This window comes from Anas platyrhynchos, chromosome 29 (assembly GCF_047663525.1).
Source record: "Anas platyrhynchos isolate ZD024472 breed Pekin duck chromosome 29, IASCAAS_PekinDuck_T2T, whole genome shotgun sequence".
Classification (NCBI taxonomy): Eukaryota; Metazoa; Chordata; class Aves; order Anseriformes; family Anatidae; genus Anas; species Anas platyrhynchos.
Window position 1 is genome coordinate 4,920,173 of NC_092615.1, and position 16,528 is coordinate 4,936,700.

Below are 16,528 nucleotides of genomic sequence, written 5' to 3' on the forward strand. Positions count from 1 at the left end.
GGCCCTCTGCACGCTCAGCCCCGTGTTGAACAGCCCCGTGCCGCCGGGAGGGAACGCTGCAGCTCAGGGCGGGCAGGGAGCACCGCTGCGCTCGGAGCTGAGTGGGGGGAGTTGTTGTCCCACCCCCCAAAAGGGGAGCAAGGGGTCGGTTTGGCTGTGAAGCTGCGCTGCCGCAGGTCAGCAGCACGGCGGGGCTGTGCCGAACCCATGCCAGGTAGGCACGGGGCAAGGAGCTGGCCCAAGGGCTGAGCCCTGCCATCCCTCAGCGGCGCTCCCTGCGGGTGCTGCACAAGCTCTGGTTTCGTGCTCTGGCTTCCTCTGCCCCGTGGTTTCCTCGCCCTCCGTGCCAGAGAGTGAGCAGGGGGTGGCTGCGATCCTTCAGAATCACGGGTCTGACGGCTCTGCCTCCTGGGTGGCAGCACCCTGCTTGGAGCAGGACCTGGCTTCGTGTCCCACCTGGGCAGGGTGACAGCAGTCTCAGCTCTCAGTGAGGGTAACGGGGCCCGGCTGCAGCTGGCCTCGTGGCTGCTGTGCCCAGAGAAAGCCCCTCCTCACCCACCAGCAGCCTGCTCCCTGGGGACGTCGTTCTCCCAAAGGAACTCTCCTGGCTCCGACTCACTGTTTTGCCTCCTGTCGTGGCCAGGCTTTATTCATTCATTTATGACAGCATTTTCACAGCTGGACCCACTGCGCTGCTCCTGTTCCCCCAGCCCTCCGTTACCGTGCCCTTGGTCATTGCTAGTGGGCCGTGCTCCCTGGGAGATGGGATCGTGGCGCTGGAACTCCCTCTTGGCAGCTCCCTCCCCATCGCCTCGTGCTCCCCATCGCCTCGTGCTCATTTTCTCCCTCTCTTTCCGCAGCTCGCCGAGCGAGGAGCCGCGCCGGGAAGACCATCTCCACAGGATGTTCTCTCCACCAAAGAGCTCCCTGTAACTGGCGACGATGACAATCCCGGCGGGACCTCGGAAAGCACTAACGTTTCCGTAGCCCAGCACCCGTGGGTGGCCGCTTCTCCCTCCTTCTCCACGCCCCTCCCTCCCATCGCACCGGGATGGTGTATTAACCAAGGAGAGCCCCGCTTCTTTTCTCCTCGCCCCTCAACTTTCGGCAGCTCTGGGATTTGTATGGCAGCAGCGTAACCGTGGAGAGGCCGGGGTATCACAAACTTATGGATTTTGATAAGAGAGGAGGGAAAGGGGAGCTGGAGGAAGGTAAAAGGATGTCCAAGACGGGTGGAGGAAGGAGCAGTCATGGAAGCCGGAGTGCTGGAACCAACTCGGGAGTCTTAATGGTGGGTCCCAACTTCCGCGTCGGCAAGAAGATTGGATGCGGCAATTTCGGGGAGCTCCGTCTAGGTGAGAAGGGCTTCTTCTGTCCTCGCTATGCCTGCTTGTGCCGTGATCGCTGCGTCGTCCTCCTGCAGCAGGAGGAGCTGGTGTGGGCACTAAGGATGCTGACCAGCCACGTGGGTGCGGAGGCATCGTGTGCTGGGGTAACTCGCGCTCCCCTCGTGGAGCTTTCTTTCCCTCGGCACCTCCCCACTGTGCTTCATCTCCCAAACCCCCTCTCAGAGCTCACGGACCGATCGCAGAGACGTTTCTGTCTCTTTCCCATACCTGTTGCTCTGGGGGTTCCTCATGGATCGCGCTAAAGCTCAGTCCTGGTGGTCCTGGTGCAGGATCCCTCGGAGGACGATGTGTGCCGAGGTGCCGCTGTGCTCCCAGAGCTCCCCATGCTGCCCTCCTGCTGCGCCCCGTGCCTCAGGAGGGCTGTGTGGTGCTGGGCTGCTGGGGAAGGGGCAGCGTGTCATTCTGGGGAAGTTCCCTGGTTGGTAAAACTGGCTCATTTCACATACCCTCCTGAAACTTCATGGAGGGGAGAGAAAAAGGGCTGAACAAAACCCCAAAATTCTCGCGGTCACTTTCAATTCTGAACCACATTTATCAGGGAAGGTTCAAAAGCAAACTCTTCCTCGGAGGGGGGTAAGGGGGGGGTTGTTCTTTCCCAAGGAGGCAAAGTGCCCCAGGAGGTTTTCAGCAGGCTTTTAACTCCCTGGTGGGCATCGGGCAGCCGGGAGAGGCCGGGCAGGGCCGTGGTGCAGGCTGGCTGCCTCCAGGAATGCGCGTTGGATGCGTCGGCAGAGCCGGTGCCAGGCAGGGCGTCAGCCTTGGCTGCGCTGCGAGCGCTTTGGGAAAAGGGCTGTGCCGGAGGGAGCTGGCAGAGAGCCGCTCCCCGGAGAGGCTGGGGCTTCGTGCCGCCGTGGGACTCGTTGTGCCGTGTTCCAACCAGCGCCTTGTCGAGCCAAGTTCCGAGCAAAGCCTGCAGTCGGTGGGGTCTTGGTGGGCTCTTGGGGTTTGAAAGGAGCAGAGATGGAGGCTGCCCCGAGCCGCCGGCAGCCCTGGCCCTGTGTCCTCACCTCGGCGAGCCAGCCCTGTGTGCGGGGAGGTAAGGGTAGCTTGGTGTCAGCTCTTCCCAGCCCCACAGACTGCCTGCTGCCAGCCTCAACCATCCTGCCCCCAACCTCCCTGCTGGGATCACTGCTAAATTGCAGGACCCGTGGCTGAGGGTCCGTCCCTGGCAGCGGGCAGAGCTCTGCTCCTTCCTGCCTGTTCCAGGGGGGGGAGGCTCCCGGCAGCGTTGGGGTTTGGGCCCAGCAGCTGCTCCTTTCACCCATGCCTGGGACCGGGTCCCTCGGAGCCTGTGCCACCTCTTCCAGCCCTGAACGTCCTTTAAGGTCCTGCTCTTGTGCCCTGCTTTATTTCGGACTTCTCCCCAAACTCTTGTAGATGGAGGAGAACTGTGCAGAAAGCCGAAACAGCTGGGGCTGATCCTGCTGCTCAGCACCAAGGCCTGATTTGAGCTCCTTGTGTTCTGGGAATGGCACCAGGGCAGTGCAGGACAGCTTTTGGGCCTTCTGTGCACTTTTCCTACCCTGTCCCACCCCACAGTGCCTACACCTAATGCCGTCAGGGGCTGAGCACAAGACCTCACTGCAGCAGCATGAGCCACAGCTACGTGGCTCTTCTCCTAAAATCGCGTCGCTCTTCCTTAGGTGTGCCTCTGAGCTGCCTCAGGGCCCGGGAATGCCCTTCAGACCTGACATTAAGTAGGGATTCCTCAAGAGGAGCTGCAGGGGTCAGGAGGGGTCCCTCTGTGCCATGGTGGTGGAAGCAGGGATGCTCCCTGGCGTGCTGGGCACCCAGGTTTCCCCTGGGAAGGAAGCGTTCAGTCCTCAAAGCAGGCAGGTTGTGGAGGCCAAAGTGTAGCTCAGTGCTTTAAAAAAAAAGAAAAAATTCTTTGTGCTTTTTCCTTTAAAAAAAAAAAAAAAGCCCAGAGATCTTGCAGAAACACGTTTGGAGGCAACTCCTCCATTCCCAGCAGTGGGGGATGGAGGGGGATGAAGTTGTCCTCCAGCAGGTGCCGCGTTGCCCAACTCCTCTGCGCCGGGAGGCAGGCACCGCGCAGCCCCTGGCTGGGAACAGACGTCCTCCGAGGTTTGGAGGTGTGCAAACTCAGGGGCCGTTTGTTAAACATAATAAATAATAAAAATAAACTTTTATTGGAGGTGTGGGGCGCTTGCGGGCAGCCAGAAGGGGAAGGACTTGGCCGGGGGTTCCCGGCTGCCGGAGCTGTGCGTGGATCCCCCCTTGGTGTCCGCGCTGCCCCTGGCATCCTGCTCACCGCGCCTGGTGTAACGGTGCTGCTGGAGGAAAGAAACTCCAGAAGGGTCTGAGGTTGGAGCCTGGAGCACCTGGGTGCTGTGCAGGCCTTCTGCCAGTGCCAGACTGCCCCAGAGCTGCCTCGGAGGCAGGAGCAGCCGTTTGTCCGTGCTGCCCTGGGGAGGTGGGGTGAGGATCTGGGGATCCGGCAGGAGCTGCTGCTTTTGGTCTTCTTACGCTCAACTTGTGGACGTTCGTTGTTTGCGGGGTTTTGTGCTTGCCCCTCTCCACCACCCTGGAGTGGAAATACGGCAGCTGTCTTCCTTCAAAGTTAGAAGATGGGAGTTAACTTCTCTTTAAGAATTAAAACAGCATTGGGGAGGGAGAGGAAGACAGCAGTGGGTCCTTGTGCAGCGTGTGAGCCAGCAGCAGGTTGCTGGGGACATGTCCCTGCCCAGGGAACGCGTGAGCTGCTGGGGACGTTCCCAAGCCTGAGCTGTGGCTTTCACCCTCGGCCTGCAGGCTCCTGCTTGCCCACAGGCTGCTGCTGGGGGCACAAACGGTAACCTAGGAAAATCCAGGCAGTGGTCAGCGCGCTGCACTGAGCGCTGCTCTGGCTTCGGCTCTGTGGAGATGCCCTCACCCATTCACCATCGCGAAGGGCTCAGAGCAACCTCAGCTGGGTGCCACAACGGGTCCGAGCTGCAGCGCTGCCGGGCAGCTCCTGAGCAGCTGCGGGAGAGGAAAGGAAAGGAAAGGAAAGGAAAGCCCCCGGCCTGCTGCTGGGCAGCCGCTGGCCTCCCTCGCGGACAGCTCACGCTGGTTTTTCCCCTTGGTCTTTCGCAGCCTCCTGCAGAGGAAGGTCAAACTCTAAAATAACCTTTTTTTTTTTTTTCTTCCTTCCCTCTGATCTATTAAAAAGCACCGCTCCGAGGAGCTGTCGTTGCCTGTGCCGAGGCAGCTCGTGGCCACTGCTGGGAGCTTCTGTGCCATGGGGCTGCCTTGCACGGGGGCCACAGGAGCCCAACGAGCCCCGGCGGTGCCGTTGCGCTGCTGCTGAGGGCAGGAGCTCGGTCTGGGGGCACGGCGCGGAGCCCAGCCCCTCTCTGGGCCGTGATGTGCAGGAGCAGGTGCCTGATCCCACCGCTGCCAAATCTGCCCTCGGGAGGGGGGCATGGGGGTGTTAAGAGAAAGCCAGGGCTGGCTTTTAAACACGACGCGGCGCAGCCAGGCCCCCCCGGCTGCCCCCAGCCCCGCGGCGTGGCGGTGAGCTGACGGGCAGCCCCGTGCGGGTGCTCGCAGCCCCATTTGGAGGCGCCGCCAGCGCTGAGCAGGGCAAAGGCCTCTGCAAGGGCAAATATTTGCTTGCTGCCTCCCGGCCTGCCACTTTTTTTTTTTTTCTTCTTCCCCCCTTCCAAGCCCCCTTTGGTTCTGTGAGGCCAGCGGTGCTGCCTGCTCACGGGGCAGCCCCAGGACTCAGCAATTTTGGGGCATCCAAGCTGCCAGTGCTTCTCCCTGCTTCTCATTCCTAGCAGCTTTGTCCCAGCCCTCTGAGCACCATAGGAGGAGACAAACCACGGGGATATGAAATGATTTGGGGGCATCAAGTGATTTGGGCTCTTTTCTTGGCCAGCTCCCTTACAGGCCGGTTTTAGTGTCCCACCAGCAGCAGGGCTGCAGCTCTCCTGCCGTGTATTTGTTGATTATTTTGCCCTATTAAGACCCAGCCCAGCCTCAGGGAAAATCCTGCCGTGGTTTTAGGGCTGCATGTTACTGCCCTGAAGGCAGCAGTGAGTTTTTGGACCCAGCAGCAAGGCCCTGTGGCTAGGGCACGCGGGGGCCCAGCACCGTCCTGCCTCCCCCGTCCTAGTGGGAGCCGCTCTGTTAATGCCTCCCATTCATCCCTCCTCCCGTAATCCTGCCGCTGACTCTGGCGCTCAGCAGCTGGCTCTGATGTCACCCGGCGAGGATTTATTGCTGCTTCAGGTGGAGAGCAGCAGTCGGAGCAGATGAAATCTTATGCCAGGAGGAGCCTGTGCCCTGAGCAAATTGCTGCGAGGAAATCCGAGGAGACAGAGGCAGCTCCGAGCCTCAGCGGGGCGGCTGCTGGCCCTCGTGCTGTGGGAAGGGGCTGCCTGCAGGGTCCTGGTGGCCCGGGGAGCTCTGGCAGCAGGGGCTCTGAGCCATTTGCAGATCTCTCACCTTTTTCTTTGTGGACCTCAGGCAGAGGTGGTGCTGACGCTCCCCAGGTGCAGCACCTTCCTCCTGCCCTCCTGGCTGTGGCGCAGACGCCGTTGCTGAACCTTTCTGTAGCTGGGGGCGTGAAAACCCTGCAGTGAAGGTGCTGAGCTCTGTAGGAAGCCATCAGCGGGGCTTTGGGGCAGTGGGGGAGCTCTTCCAGCTCTCCTGGGCCCCCAAAGGCATTCCAGCCCTCCCGCAGCACATCGGTGCCTTCAGCTCCTCGCACAGCGCGGGGCCGTGCGGGGCTGCTCCCAGCCGGGGGCACCCGAAGGCCTAAATCCCCCCTGCTGCTGGGCTCAGCACCGTTCCTCAGCTCCTCCCAGCCCCGCTGCCTCGCCTCCATCTAACGGAGGGACCCAAGGGGGGGAGGCTGGGTGCTGGGCCTCGGTCCTGCAGCCGCGCTGCCCCTGCACCCCCAGGGGCCTCCCCTTCCTCCCAGCCCCGTCCCGGAGCAGGGCAGCTGCAGCAGCCCCCCAGGGAGGAACGGCGGGCGCAGGGAAGCTGCCCCCTCCCAGCCAGCTTGGCAGCGGCCCCCAGCAGCCGGGGGAGGAATGCGGGTGCCCCATCTGGGGGTAATTAGCAGGCGTGTTGCAACGCAGCGCAGTGGGCTCCGGCTCCTGCTCACGCCTCGAGGCCTGGTTCTGGGTTTGGGAGCTGCCGAACCTGTTGGGGATGTTGTGCAGTCCCCTGGGGACTGCAGCGGGTGTGTTGGGGGGGTAATGCAAAGGCTCGCTCACTTCCAATGCCTTTTTTTCTGTCTTCTCTGCAGGAAAGAACCTCTACACCAACGAATACGTAGCTATCAAATTGGTGAGTCTTTTTGTGGTCCGAGGTGGTGGTGGGGAACGTTTGGGCAGCCTCAGAGAGCAATTGTTCTCCCTGCCCAGCCTGTTAAAGTGGGTCGGGACAGGCTGCGGTAGGGGAGCTGCGCTCGCTGCTAGGAATCGAGGGCATGCAGGCAGCCAGCGTCACTCCAGGTGGGGTGATGCAGCCCTGGGGAGAACAGCTGGGGCTTTGCTTCACCAGGAGCTGGCTGTGGCCTGCTCTCAGCACCCCTTCAGCTGGTACCAGCACAGAGAGCTCCTGGAGAGTGTGGTGCCACCAACACCAGCTCTGTGCACGCCTCCCCCAGCCCCTGTCTCTCTCTGGAGGGGTCGGATCAGGCTCCCGTGTGGGCTGGTTTCCTCCCCCCATCCCCTGAGTCTTTGTCTTCATTTTGCACTGTTGTTTCTCACCCCTGAATGCTGCCAGCCCCTGCTGCTGCCAGCCTGTGAAGGAGGGGTCTGCCAGCCAGACCTCCTGAGCATCCCGCTCTGTGCCACAGCCTCACCTCTTCTCCTTCTCTCCTCCAAGGAACCCATAAAGTCCCGGGCCCCCCAGCTGCACCTGGAGTATCGGTTCTACAAGCAGCTTGGCAATGCAGGTACGGGGCTGGGGCTGAGCTGCTGCGGGCAGCCAGTGTCTGGGCGATGGGGCTGGGGCAGGGAGAGGCTTCTCTAGAGGTGGCTGCACCTTCTGCAGCTTCGCTCCCCAGCCCGAGCCACTCCGTCCATCTGCTCAGCTGGGAGAGGCTGTCCTTACACAGCCACGTCTGATCTTTGATCCCTTTTTATTTAGTTCTTCTCCCCCGCCTCCCCTGCAGCCGTCAGGGGTGCAGATGGAGCTGTCTCCCACGTCCTTCTGCCAGGAGCAGAGCTGGGCTGCCTGCAGCCCGGGGGGAGGCGTTGCGGTGACCCCCCACCAGCAGCCCCCGTGCTGGCTGTGGGAGCGGCGTGGCCGTGGCATCGTGGCCGCGTGCTGCTCGGCCCCGCCGTGACCGCTGACAGCCCCCGCTCTGTCTCTTGCAGAAGGAATTCCTCAGGTTTACTACTTTGGCCCCTGCGGGAAGTACAACGCCATGGTGTTGGAGCTGCTCGGCCCCAGCCTGGAAGATCTCTTTGATCTGTGTGATCGCACCTTCACGCTCAAGACCGTCCTGATGATCGCAATCCAGCTGGTGAGCACCGCACCTCCCCGGGGGGCTGCGTGGGGCCCCCAGCGCCGGGCGGGCCTCTCCCCATCCCTCATGCTCTCCCTGATCCAGGAGGGACGAGGCACGGGGCCGTTCCCTGTGCCCAGCAGGGTGGGTCGTGCCGGGTGGCCCTGGCTGACCTGTGCTCTCCCTCGCCCTGCTCCAGGCACGGCCAGGTGTCTGTGACTGTGTCGGAGGTGCGGTTGGACCAGAGCTAAGGACTGACTCCGCCTGTCCTTTCGATGCAGTGTGAGGGGAGCCGGGCTGCTGGCTGGGTTGAGGCAGTCTGAGCAGAATAGGGCCCGAGGGAGGAGGGCACGGGGCGCTGTGTCCGTGGCTGCGGTTGGCGCGTCTCCACCGCGGTGCTGACCTCCCCTCCTGCCCCCAGATCACGCGGATGGAGTACGTCCACACCAAAAGCCTGATCTACAGAGACGTCAAGCCAGAGAACTTCCTGGTGGGGCGGCCGGGCAGCAAGCGGCAGCACACCATCCACATCATCGATTTTGGCCTGGCCAAAGAGTATATAGACCCCGAGACCAAAAAACACATCCCCTACCGAGAGCACAAGAGCCTGACGGGGACAGCACGCTACATGAGCATCAACACCCACCTGGGGAAAGGTGCGCGCTGTGCCGCCAGCCCTGCCTTGGCCAAAAGGGGGAGGGAAGGGGGCTGCGGGGCACGAGCTCCCCCCTGCTGGTGGTGGGGCTGGGGACAAACAGCCTCTGCTGCAGCCCGGGGGGTTGGCAGGGGACGTGGGGTGCTGTGGGAGCTGGTGGGAACGGGGAAGGGGGCTGTGGTGGGAATGTGCTTATGACTGCTTCTTGCCCCGCTCAGAACAAAGCCGCAGGGACGACTTGGAAGCGTTAGGACACATGTTTATGTACTTCCTCCGCGGGAGCCTTCCTTGGCAAGGCCTCAAGGTAATCGCCAGCTCCTGCTGTCCCCACGCGTGGCTGCCACGTGGCTCTCGCTCTGCCCCGGGCAGCAGCCAGGAATGGGGGAAGAAAGCTTTGGCCCCTGGGGTCGGTGCCTTGGTGGAGTCCAGGGCTGTTGCTCTGAGCTCTGTGCCTGACCCTGGCTGTGCTGAGTGTCTGCAGGGGCCCCCTCTTGGAGCCCCCCCTGTGTGGGTATCCCAGCCACGGTCCCAGTGGCTGTCCGGGCGCTGTGCTCACCCCCAGCCTGCCCCGGGCAGGTTCCCAGCAGTGAGCTCTCACTGCCACCGGGGCCAGAGGCACCAAGACCCCGCTGCCTGTCTGACAGCGCCCAGTGCCTCCCCCTCTCCTCCTCACCTGCCCCTTGTCCCTGCCAGGCCGACACGCTAAAGGAGAGGTATCAGAAGATCGGCGACACCAAAAGAGCCACTCCCGTGGAGGTGCTCTGTGAGAACTTCCCAGGTGAGGGCTCTGCGTGGCCTGTCCTTGTCCCCAGCCTGGCCCCTTGCTGGCCTGGCACCTTGTCCCCCTGCCCCAACTGAGCCCGCTCTGTCCCCGCAGAGGAGATGGCCACGTACTTGCGCTACGTGCGGCGGCTGGATTTCTTCGAGAAGCCCGACTATGACTACCTGCGGAAGCTCTTCACAGACTTGTTCGAGAGGAACGGTTACGTGTTCGACTACGAATACGACTGGGCAGGGAAACCGCTGGTGAGTGGGGAGGGAGCCGGGGGTGGTGCGGGACGCTGGCATGAAGGAGGGCCCCAAATCCAGCTCTGAGCTGGGGAATCGGAGTTGTCACACGGGAGCTGGAGGCTCCTGGAGCTAAGGGGAACCCAGCGGCCGAGCTGGCGACTCGATTTCTGTCACGGGCACCCTCCGTGGGCTCAGTGCAGCTGCACACTGGGCGGGGTGGTGAAGGGGCTGGGGTCTGGCCCCGATTCCGAGCTGCTCTGTACGTTTGGAGCAGGCGGTGGTGGGTGGCGGGAGGGCCTCTGGGGCGCAGCTGACGTTGTGCTTGTGTCCCCAGCCCACCCCCATCGGCACGATGCACAGCGAGGTGCAGGTGCAGCCCCCGAACAGAGACAAAGCACAGCCACACACCAAACACCAGGTGAGCAGCGGCGCGGCCCTGGCTGGGGCACAGCACCGAGGTCACGCGTGACTCGGGCTTCTGATCCATGCAGCACCCAGCAGGGGCTCTTCATGGAGGAGGGACAACGGCGTCCTTTTTCCCTGTGCTGGCTGTTGGAGGGTTTCCTCCCTGTGGGTCTGGGCTTGAGGCTTGTGGAGGACCCTGGGCAGTGTCTCCGGGTCCAGGCGGCTGGCAGGAGCCGGGGGGAAGCAGCTGCAGGAGGCTGGAGCACAGCTGGGAAATGCCAGGGCTGGGCTCCAGCTCCAGCTCCAGCTCCAGCTCCAGCTCCAGCGGGGCGTAGCACTGCTGGCTGTGAGCACGGGACACGCCGAGCCTTCGGGGTGCTAAGGGCGATGCCCCCGGTGCTGCATCCCCCCCGGGGCAACGCGCTGCTCTGTTTGCTGTGCCACTTCTCACCACTGGGACAGAGACACGGGACGAGGGAGGGGTGTTCTGGGAGGCTGTGTGGGGTGGCTCAGCAGCGTGTGGCCCCACACCGGGCACGTGGGGCCAAGCTGGGGGCAGCGCAGGGCAGAGCGATGGGCAGAGCTGCCAGCCATACTCTGGTGCCGCGGCTGTGCAGGGAGCATGGTCTGGGGACTGCTGCCAGCAAGAGCAAACCTCACACGTTTCCCCCAGCTGTCCTGTATGGACCCTGGTCTTCTTGGTTTGAGCATCCAAGGGGAGCAGGTGGGCTGGAGCTGAGCACTCAGCGCCCGTCCTCCCGCAGCCACGCGTCAGCCCCAGGTGGCCGGTGACTGGGCAGCGTCCCTAGGGAGGCGCAACGTCTCCAGAGCGCATCTGGCTCCTTCCTGGGAACTTGCCCCCAGTGAGCTCTGCCCTCTGCCTCCAGCACCTGAGAAGTGCCGTGCTTGACTTCTCTCCTCGAGGGCTGTGGGGAAACCAGAGCACGAAACTCCCACAGCACTGAAGCATTTTGGGACCTGGGGATCCGATGACCCCCAGCAGTCGTGCTGAGGGTTTGGCAGCGCGGTGCTGCATCGCTGGGGGAGCCCTTGAGGCACGGCGCAGCTCGGTTCCTCGTGCTGTCACCACGAGGAGCTGCACCCGCCTCGGCAGAGTGGCTGCCAGCCCCATGCAGGGCGGCTGAGCTCCGTGGGGTGGGGTGGCCCCAGCAGCCCCATGCGGAGGGGAGAGCCCAGTTCTTTGTGGGGGCTGTGGTGTGAGCGTGGCAGGGAGGGTGCGGAGCCCCCCCGTGTCCTAGCAGCGGTTTCAGGGAGGAGCCACCGGGACAGCGCAGGGCGAGCGCCCTCCACAACCACAAACTCGAGCTGCTCCGGTCATGGTTTTGCTTTTGCATGTCTTATTTTCTCGACTCCTTTTGCCACTCTTCTCCCCGCCCTTTCCCTCCACCTCTTCCCTTCTCTCCCCCATTCTTCTTCCTCTTTTCTTTTCTTTTGTTTCTTTTCATTCTGTTCCTCCTGCCTGGCGCGAGCAGCCGCCCGAGGGGACGGAGTTGTGGGATCCTCAGGCCGGTGGGCAGCCTGCCGAGGAGCCTTTGGGAGCTCACCTGGCAGCCGGCAGGCTCGGGGGGTCCGTCCAGGTACACGCAACCACGCGCCGAGGGCATGGGCGGGCTTGGGGGAAAGCAGAGCCAACCTGCGCCAGGCCCCAGGGTGCCTGCCGGCCGTGCCAGGCAGCAGCCCCGGGGCTGCGCACGCCGGGCTCTTGGCCAGGCTGCGACACGCCGGCACAGGGCTGTCCCCGTGTGATGCCCGGGGCCCTGCTCCCGGCTCGCAGCCGAGGCTGGCGCTGCTTCCCGGGGCTGCCGCTGGGACTCGGAGGGCAGCTGGAGACGGGCACAGCGCCGGCTCTGCTCCGTGTCTGTGCCGGACACGGCCGTACCCCCGGTGGGGACTTCCCTTCGCCTCCATCGCTCGAATGGAGCGGCGGCTTTGAGCCCGGCTTCTCCTCCCTTTCCCTGGGCAGCCCTCAGCCTCGGCTCCCCGCCTTGGTCCCGTCCCTGCGCCGCCAGCCCCCTGCTCGCCGCCTCCTGCCCCTGCCTCGGGCTGGCCGGCTCCAGTCCGCGTGGTTTGGGGGGGGGCACCTGCACCAGGGGCCCCTCAGCCCCCCCCAGCCAGGCCTGTGCTGCTTACTCCGTCTCTGCTGCTGTCCCCGCCGCCGCTGCTCGTTCCTGCTGCTCCGTGACGGATCTCCACAGCCGCTGGGTCCTGGGCTTTCGCTCAGCTCCCATCGTGAGGGCCAGGGCAGGCCGTGGGGACAGCTCAGCCTGCCCCGCTCCTCCAGCGTCCCCTCCCTGCCCCTGCGGCTGCTCCCTGCTCCTGCTCTGCCGGCCTCCCTCCCATCTCCGCCCGCGCCCGGCGCTGCAGGGGATGCTGGTGGCTCACGGGTCCCCGGGCTGGTTTCAGGGGGCTGTTGCTTGAAGGAGCCCCGCTGGCTGGGCACAGTGGCTGTCGGCCGGCAGCTCTGTGAGCTGGCGAAGGGCCAAATGTCCTCATGGGACAAGCAGCTTGGCGATGCCTGCGCATCCCCCAGGGTACTCCTGGCTTTGCAGGAGCAGCAGAGGGGTTTTCAGGCAAGTCCCCGTTGCCTGTGCCAACCCCATCCCTGCCTCGGTGACCGGGTTTTCCTCTCGGCCCTGCTGCCTGTGAGCGGGCAGGGGCCCTGGGTGCTGGCAGGGCCCAGCAGTGCCAGGGCTTGGGGTCCAACGACGAGAGCTGTGTCTGGGTGCTTGGCTTGGCAGAAGGATGATGTGGGGCAGCGAGCAGCGTCACGGGGCCGCCAGCAACCCCTGTCCTGTGGGGGTGTGCAGGGGACCCGGGGTCATTGCAATCGGCTGTGCTCAGCACCGAGGCAGAGCAGTGCTGGCTGGGCGAGGGCACCGTCCTCTTGCCCCGTGTGGGGACGCTGGTGCTCCTGGCTCTTGCAGGGCAGGGCTGGGGGGGGGGCAGGGAGGCTGTGCCATGGGGCCGGGGACGAGGCTGAGGACCAGCCGGTGCCCCGCAGGATGCCCCCGCACTGACAGTCGCTTCCCCGCAGGTGATGAGCTCCACCAACGGAGAGCTGAACACAGATGACCCGACTGCAGGACATTCGAACGCCCCCATCACAGCCCCCACCGAGGTGGAGGTGACAGACGATACAAAGTAAGGATGCGTCCCGGCCCTGTCCCCTGGGGCTGCTCAGGGCTGTGGTGCCTTGCCTTGCCCCCCTGAGGGAGGAACAGCCCAGCAAACATCTGCAGCTCCTCACAGTGACCCAATGAGTGGCATCCCTGCAGGGCCACCACCCCCAGCCCCTTCCCAAACCCGGCACAGAGCCCACGCACACAGCTGGGGCCGGTCCCTCTCGGGGAGCCCCTGGCTCCAGCGGGGTGTTTGCCGTGGCTGTCATTGCGTGCCAGGGCCAGTGCCACCACGGTGAGCATCACTTGCTGTGGCGATCGCTGCGCTCTGCACCCAACCCAGGCCATGTGCTGGGGCAACTCTGCCCCGGGCGGGGCCCTCCAGGCCGCCAAAGGCTTTGTGTCCCCTGATCCCATCTGGGTCCGGACACTGACACGTCCCCTCTGTCCCCAGGTGCTGCTGTTTCTTCAAGAGAAGGAAGAGGAAAACCACCAAGCGTCGCAAGTGAGCTGCCGGGGCCGGGTGGAGCGGCGTGCGCGAGGGCTCCTCTCCCTCTGGCCGTGGCTGGATCTTGACCCGTGGAGCCGGCGGCGGCGGCCCCTCGGTTTGGACGGGGCTGGGGCCGAGCCAGCTGGCCTCCCCCGGTGCCCCACGCGCAGGCGGGGAGCGGGGCCTCCCCAAACTGCTTGTCCTTTCCTCCGCCACTCGCCCAGTGCGTGGCCGTTTACTCGAACCAAGCCCGACTTCGCTGAAGTTCCTGCGTCCGTCTAAAAGAAAAAAAGAAAAAAGAAACGGAAACAAATCCACAGCGTCACTTGCTTCTGAGTCTATACCTAGTTTGAAACGGGGATCAACTCTACAGACTCTAAAACGTCGCTGTCTTAGAAGAAGCAGAAGACAATTTCGAGAGCAGTGGGCTAAGGAGGAATTTTTTTTTTCTGTTGCTTCTTTGTCTCTTAAGTTAATTTAAAGTGAGTCTCGGTGCAGAGTGCTGAGTTGTCAGTCTTTGACCGTCATCTTCAGTGTTACCGAATTCTGCTCTTTCGTTAGGGCCCCTTGCCCCTGTCCCCCATTAGGTTTCCCCTCCCCTTTCGTTAATGCCTGTGGTGACGAGCGCTGTGGTCTCTGGTACGGCGAGAAGTGCTGGGTGCGTGCGGGGCGGGGAGGGGGGAAAAATGCGTTTACACTTCTTTTTACGATGCACTTTTGCTAGCAATACAAGTGATGTTTGGTCTTGCCATGAACAGCCAGTGACTCCCGGGGGCAGGGGGCACCGGGACAGGACCGAGCCGGTGTCAGGCAGCACCAGAGGGACCCGTGAGAGCACATTTCAGAGCTTGGAAGGAAAAGCATCTCCTCTCTGACGCTGTGATGTCTTAGGGCTGGATTTGTTTCCTCAGCAGCTTTAGGTCTGTCAGGCAGCACAGGGCAGGTCCTGTGGCAGCGTTTTATTGGCCTGGATTTTACAGCCCCCGTGCCGTGTGTCCGAGCCCCTCGGGGTGATGGCAGGCACAGGGTGAGGGCGCAGGGCCTCATGCCAAGGTGGGCAGGGAGGCACTTGGCGACGGTGACTGGGTGGCGAAGGGCACCGGGACGGCCAGCGCTGCCACAGCCACCGGCCCGGCAGCCTCTGCCCGCTCCCCGCTGCCTCCCACAGGGGGGCCGGGTCTGATTCTGCCAGGGGAGTGGGGGGTAACGAGGGAGGGAGGGAGGGGACCGGGTTTTTTTTAGCCATCGTCTCACCCACACACGCAGACCCCCAGACACCCTGTTCCTCACCACCCCAGGGCCACTGCAGCTTTCCCACGTGACTGACCCCGCGCTGTTGTGTGTATTGATCACCACACATTGGAGGGGGGGAGGGAGGGGCACGCTTATCTTTACCAAAACCCTGTTGTTCTACCCCGAGAGCGGGGCTGAGGCTGTGCTGAGGCTTCTGGGGAGGGTGGGGGTGGGGGAAAATGGGAACATCTGTGGCTGCTTTGAAGCATTTGTCCAAACCGAGCATCTCGGGAGGGAGGGGAGGCCCCAAATAGCACGAGGGGCTGCACCAGCCCACGGGGGTGCTCACCCTTCCTGCCCCAGCACCCATCAGGCACCTGTGGCCCCAAGGGAGGGCGCAGCACCACAGCCCCGCTTCTGCCTGAATTCAGGATTGAACCCAGCTTTGGCTTCTGGGCTGCAGCAGCCAGGGCAGCCCCAGCTGCTGCCGCATCCCCTGGCCGCGGTGGGGAACGATGTGCGGTGTTTGCCCTCACCTCCCCACCAAGGCAAAGAATCGAAACAAAACAAAACAAAAAAATCGCCTTAAATCTTCACTGGAAGTGGACCCTTCTCAGAGCATCGGCTCAGACAAACCCAAGCAGAGGCTGAAGAGGAGCCGCGGAGGGGCAGGGACACGGCCGAGGGTGTTTGCCTGACTCCAGCTGCTCACCCGCTGCCGCCAGCAGCTGCGAGGGGGGGGGCAGTGCTGCAGCCCCCAGGACTCCCTGTCCTTCCAGCACGGAGTCCAAATACTGAGATTGTACGTGAGGGCGTTTGTTCCATTGCAAGTTTAGTTACTGCTTTAAAACAAAGTGTACAGAAATGGCATTTAAATTTCTCTGATGCTTCTTTGAAGCCATAGAACTTAGGGGCTCTTGTTTTTTTTTAATAAAAAATATAAAATAAAAATAATAATAAAAAAAATCTTTAAAACCCTCCACCTTTGTCTGTGTGTCAATGCGTGGCCCCAAGGGTGGGACAGGGATCTGCAGCCCCTTTTCCTCTGCAGCTCAACCAGCAGCATTTGCCCCATGCAGGAGCTGCCACGGCCCCTTTGTGGGCTGGTGCCTCAGCCCCCAATATTCAGGTGCCGTTCCTGCTGCTAAACACTGCTGAGCTGCAGCCGCAGCCCCTTGGTTCTTTTTCATGTGAGCAGCAGGAGCAAAGGCACAGGGGGGTGCTCAGGGGAGCAGCAGTGATGTGATGGCTCCAGACAGGTCCCTGAGCAGCCCAGCTCTCCCACAGGCTCCCCGGAGGTGGTTTAGGGCTGAGGCTGGAAGTCAATAGACACAGCTATCCCAGGACAGAGCTGTAGCTCAAGAAAGAAAAAGAGCAGGAAAGAAAAAAGCAGAAAAGAAAGAGCAAGAAAAGCCAGGATGGGGCCTCGTGCCTCCTCAAGGGCGGTGCTGCTTCAGTTGCAGGGTGGGAAGAGGCCAGGGGCCAGGCTGAGGGTTCCTGTGGGAGAGCAGCAGCGAGAGGTCTTGTGATTCTGGTTCATCCATCCCAACAAAGATGGGTTTGCCTGCACCATGCTCCGCCCAGGGCTGCAGCCTGGCTCAGGGCAGCCCCAGTGCAGGGCATCACCAGCAGCAGGCTTTGGCACAGCCCCGAGGCGCTGAGCAAGGCGCAGCCGCTGCCTGCCCATAGCTCTCTTCAAATCAGGAAGGAACTCTG

At 62.9% G+C, this 16,528-nt stretch overlaps 1 protein-coding gene across 8 annotated transcripts in view; it reads left to right on the top strand.

Annotated features, from left to right (window-relative positions):
• Window positions 1–13,737, top strand: part of CSNK1G2 (casein kinase 1 gamma 2) — a 36,787-nt gene extending 23,050 nt beyond the window's left edge. For 7 of the 8 annotated variants that reach the window (XM_072029283.1, XM_038169260.2, XM_027472053.3 and 4 more), the window contains 11 exons: window positions 861–1,355; window positions 6,670–6,710; window positions 7,254–7,323; window positions 7,748–7,896; window positions 8,300–8,534; window positions 8,752–8,837; window positions 9,227–9,311; window positions 9,411–9,559; window positions 9,879–9,962; window positions 13,005–13,111; window positions 13,544–13,737. In XM_072029283.1, coding sequence (XP_071885384.1) covers window positions 1,169–1,355; window positions 6,670–6,710; window positions 7,254–7,323; window positions 7,748–7,896; window positions 8,300–8,534; window positions 8,752–8,837; window positions 9,227–9,311; window positions 9,411–9,559; window positions 9,879–9,962; window positions 13,005–13,111; window positions 13,544–13,598 — 1,248 coding nt within the window. In that variant the 5' untranslated portion in view covers window positions 861–1,168 and the 3' untranslated portion in view covers window positions 13,599–13,737. Of the gene's footprint in view, window positions 1–860; window positions 1,356–6,669; window positions 6,711–7,253; window positions 7,324–7,747; window positions 7,897–8,299; window positions 8,535–8,751; window positions 8,838–9,226; window positions 9,312–9,410; window positions 9,560–9,878; window positions 9,963–11,442; window positions 11,548–13,004; window positions 13,112–13,543 lie in introns of all 8 variants that reach the window. The other variant, XM_027472047.3, reaches the window with a different exon arrangement.
• Window positions 13,738–16,528: the final 2,791 nt, after the last annotated feature.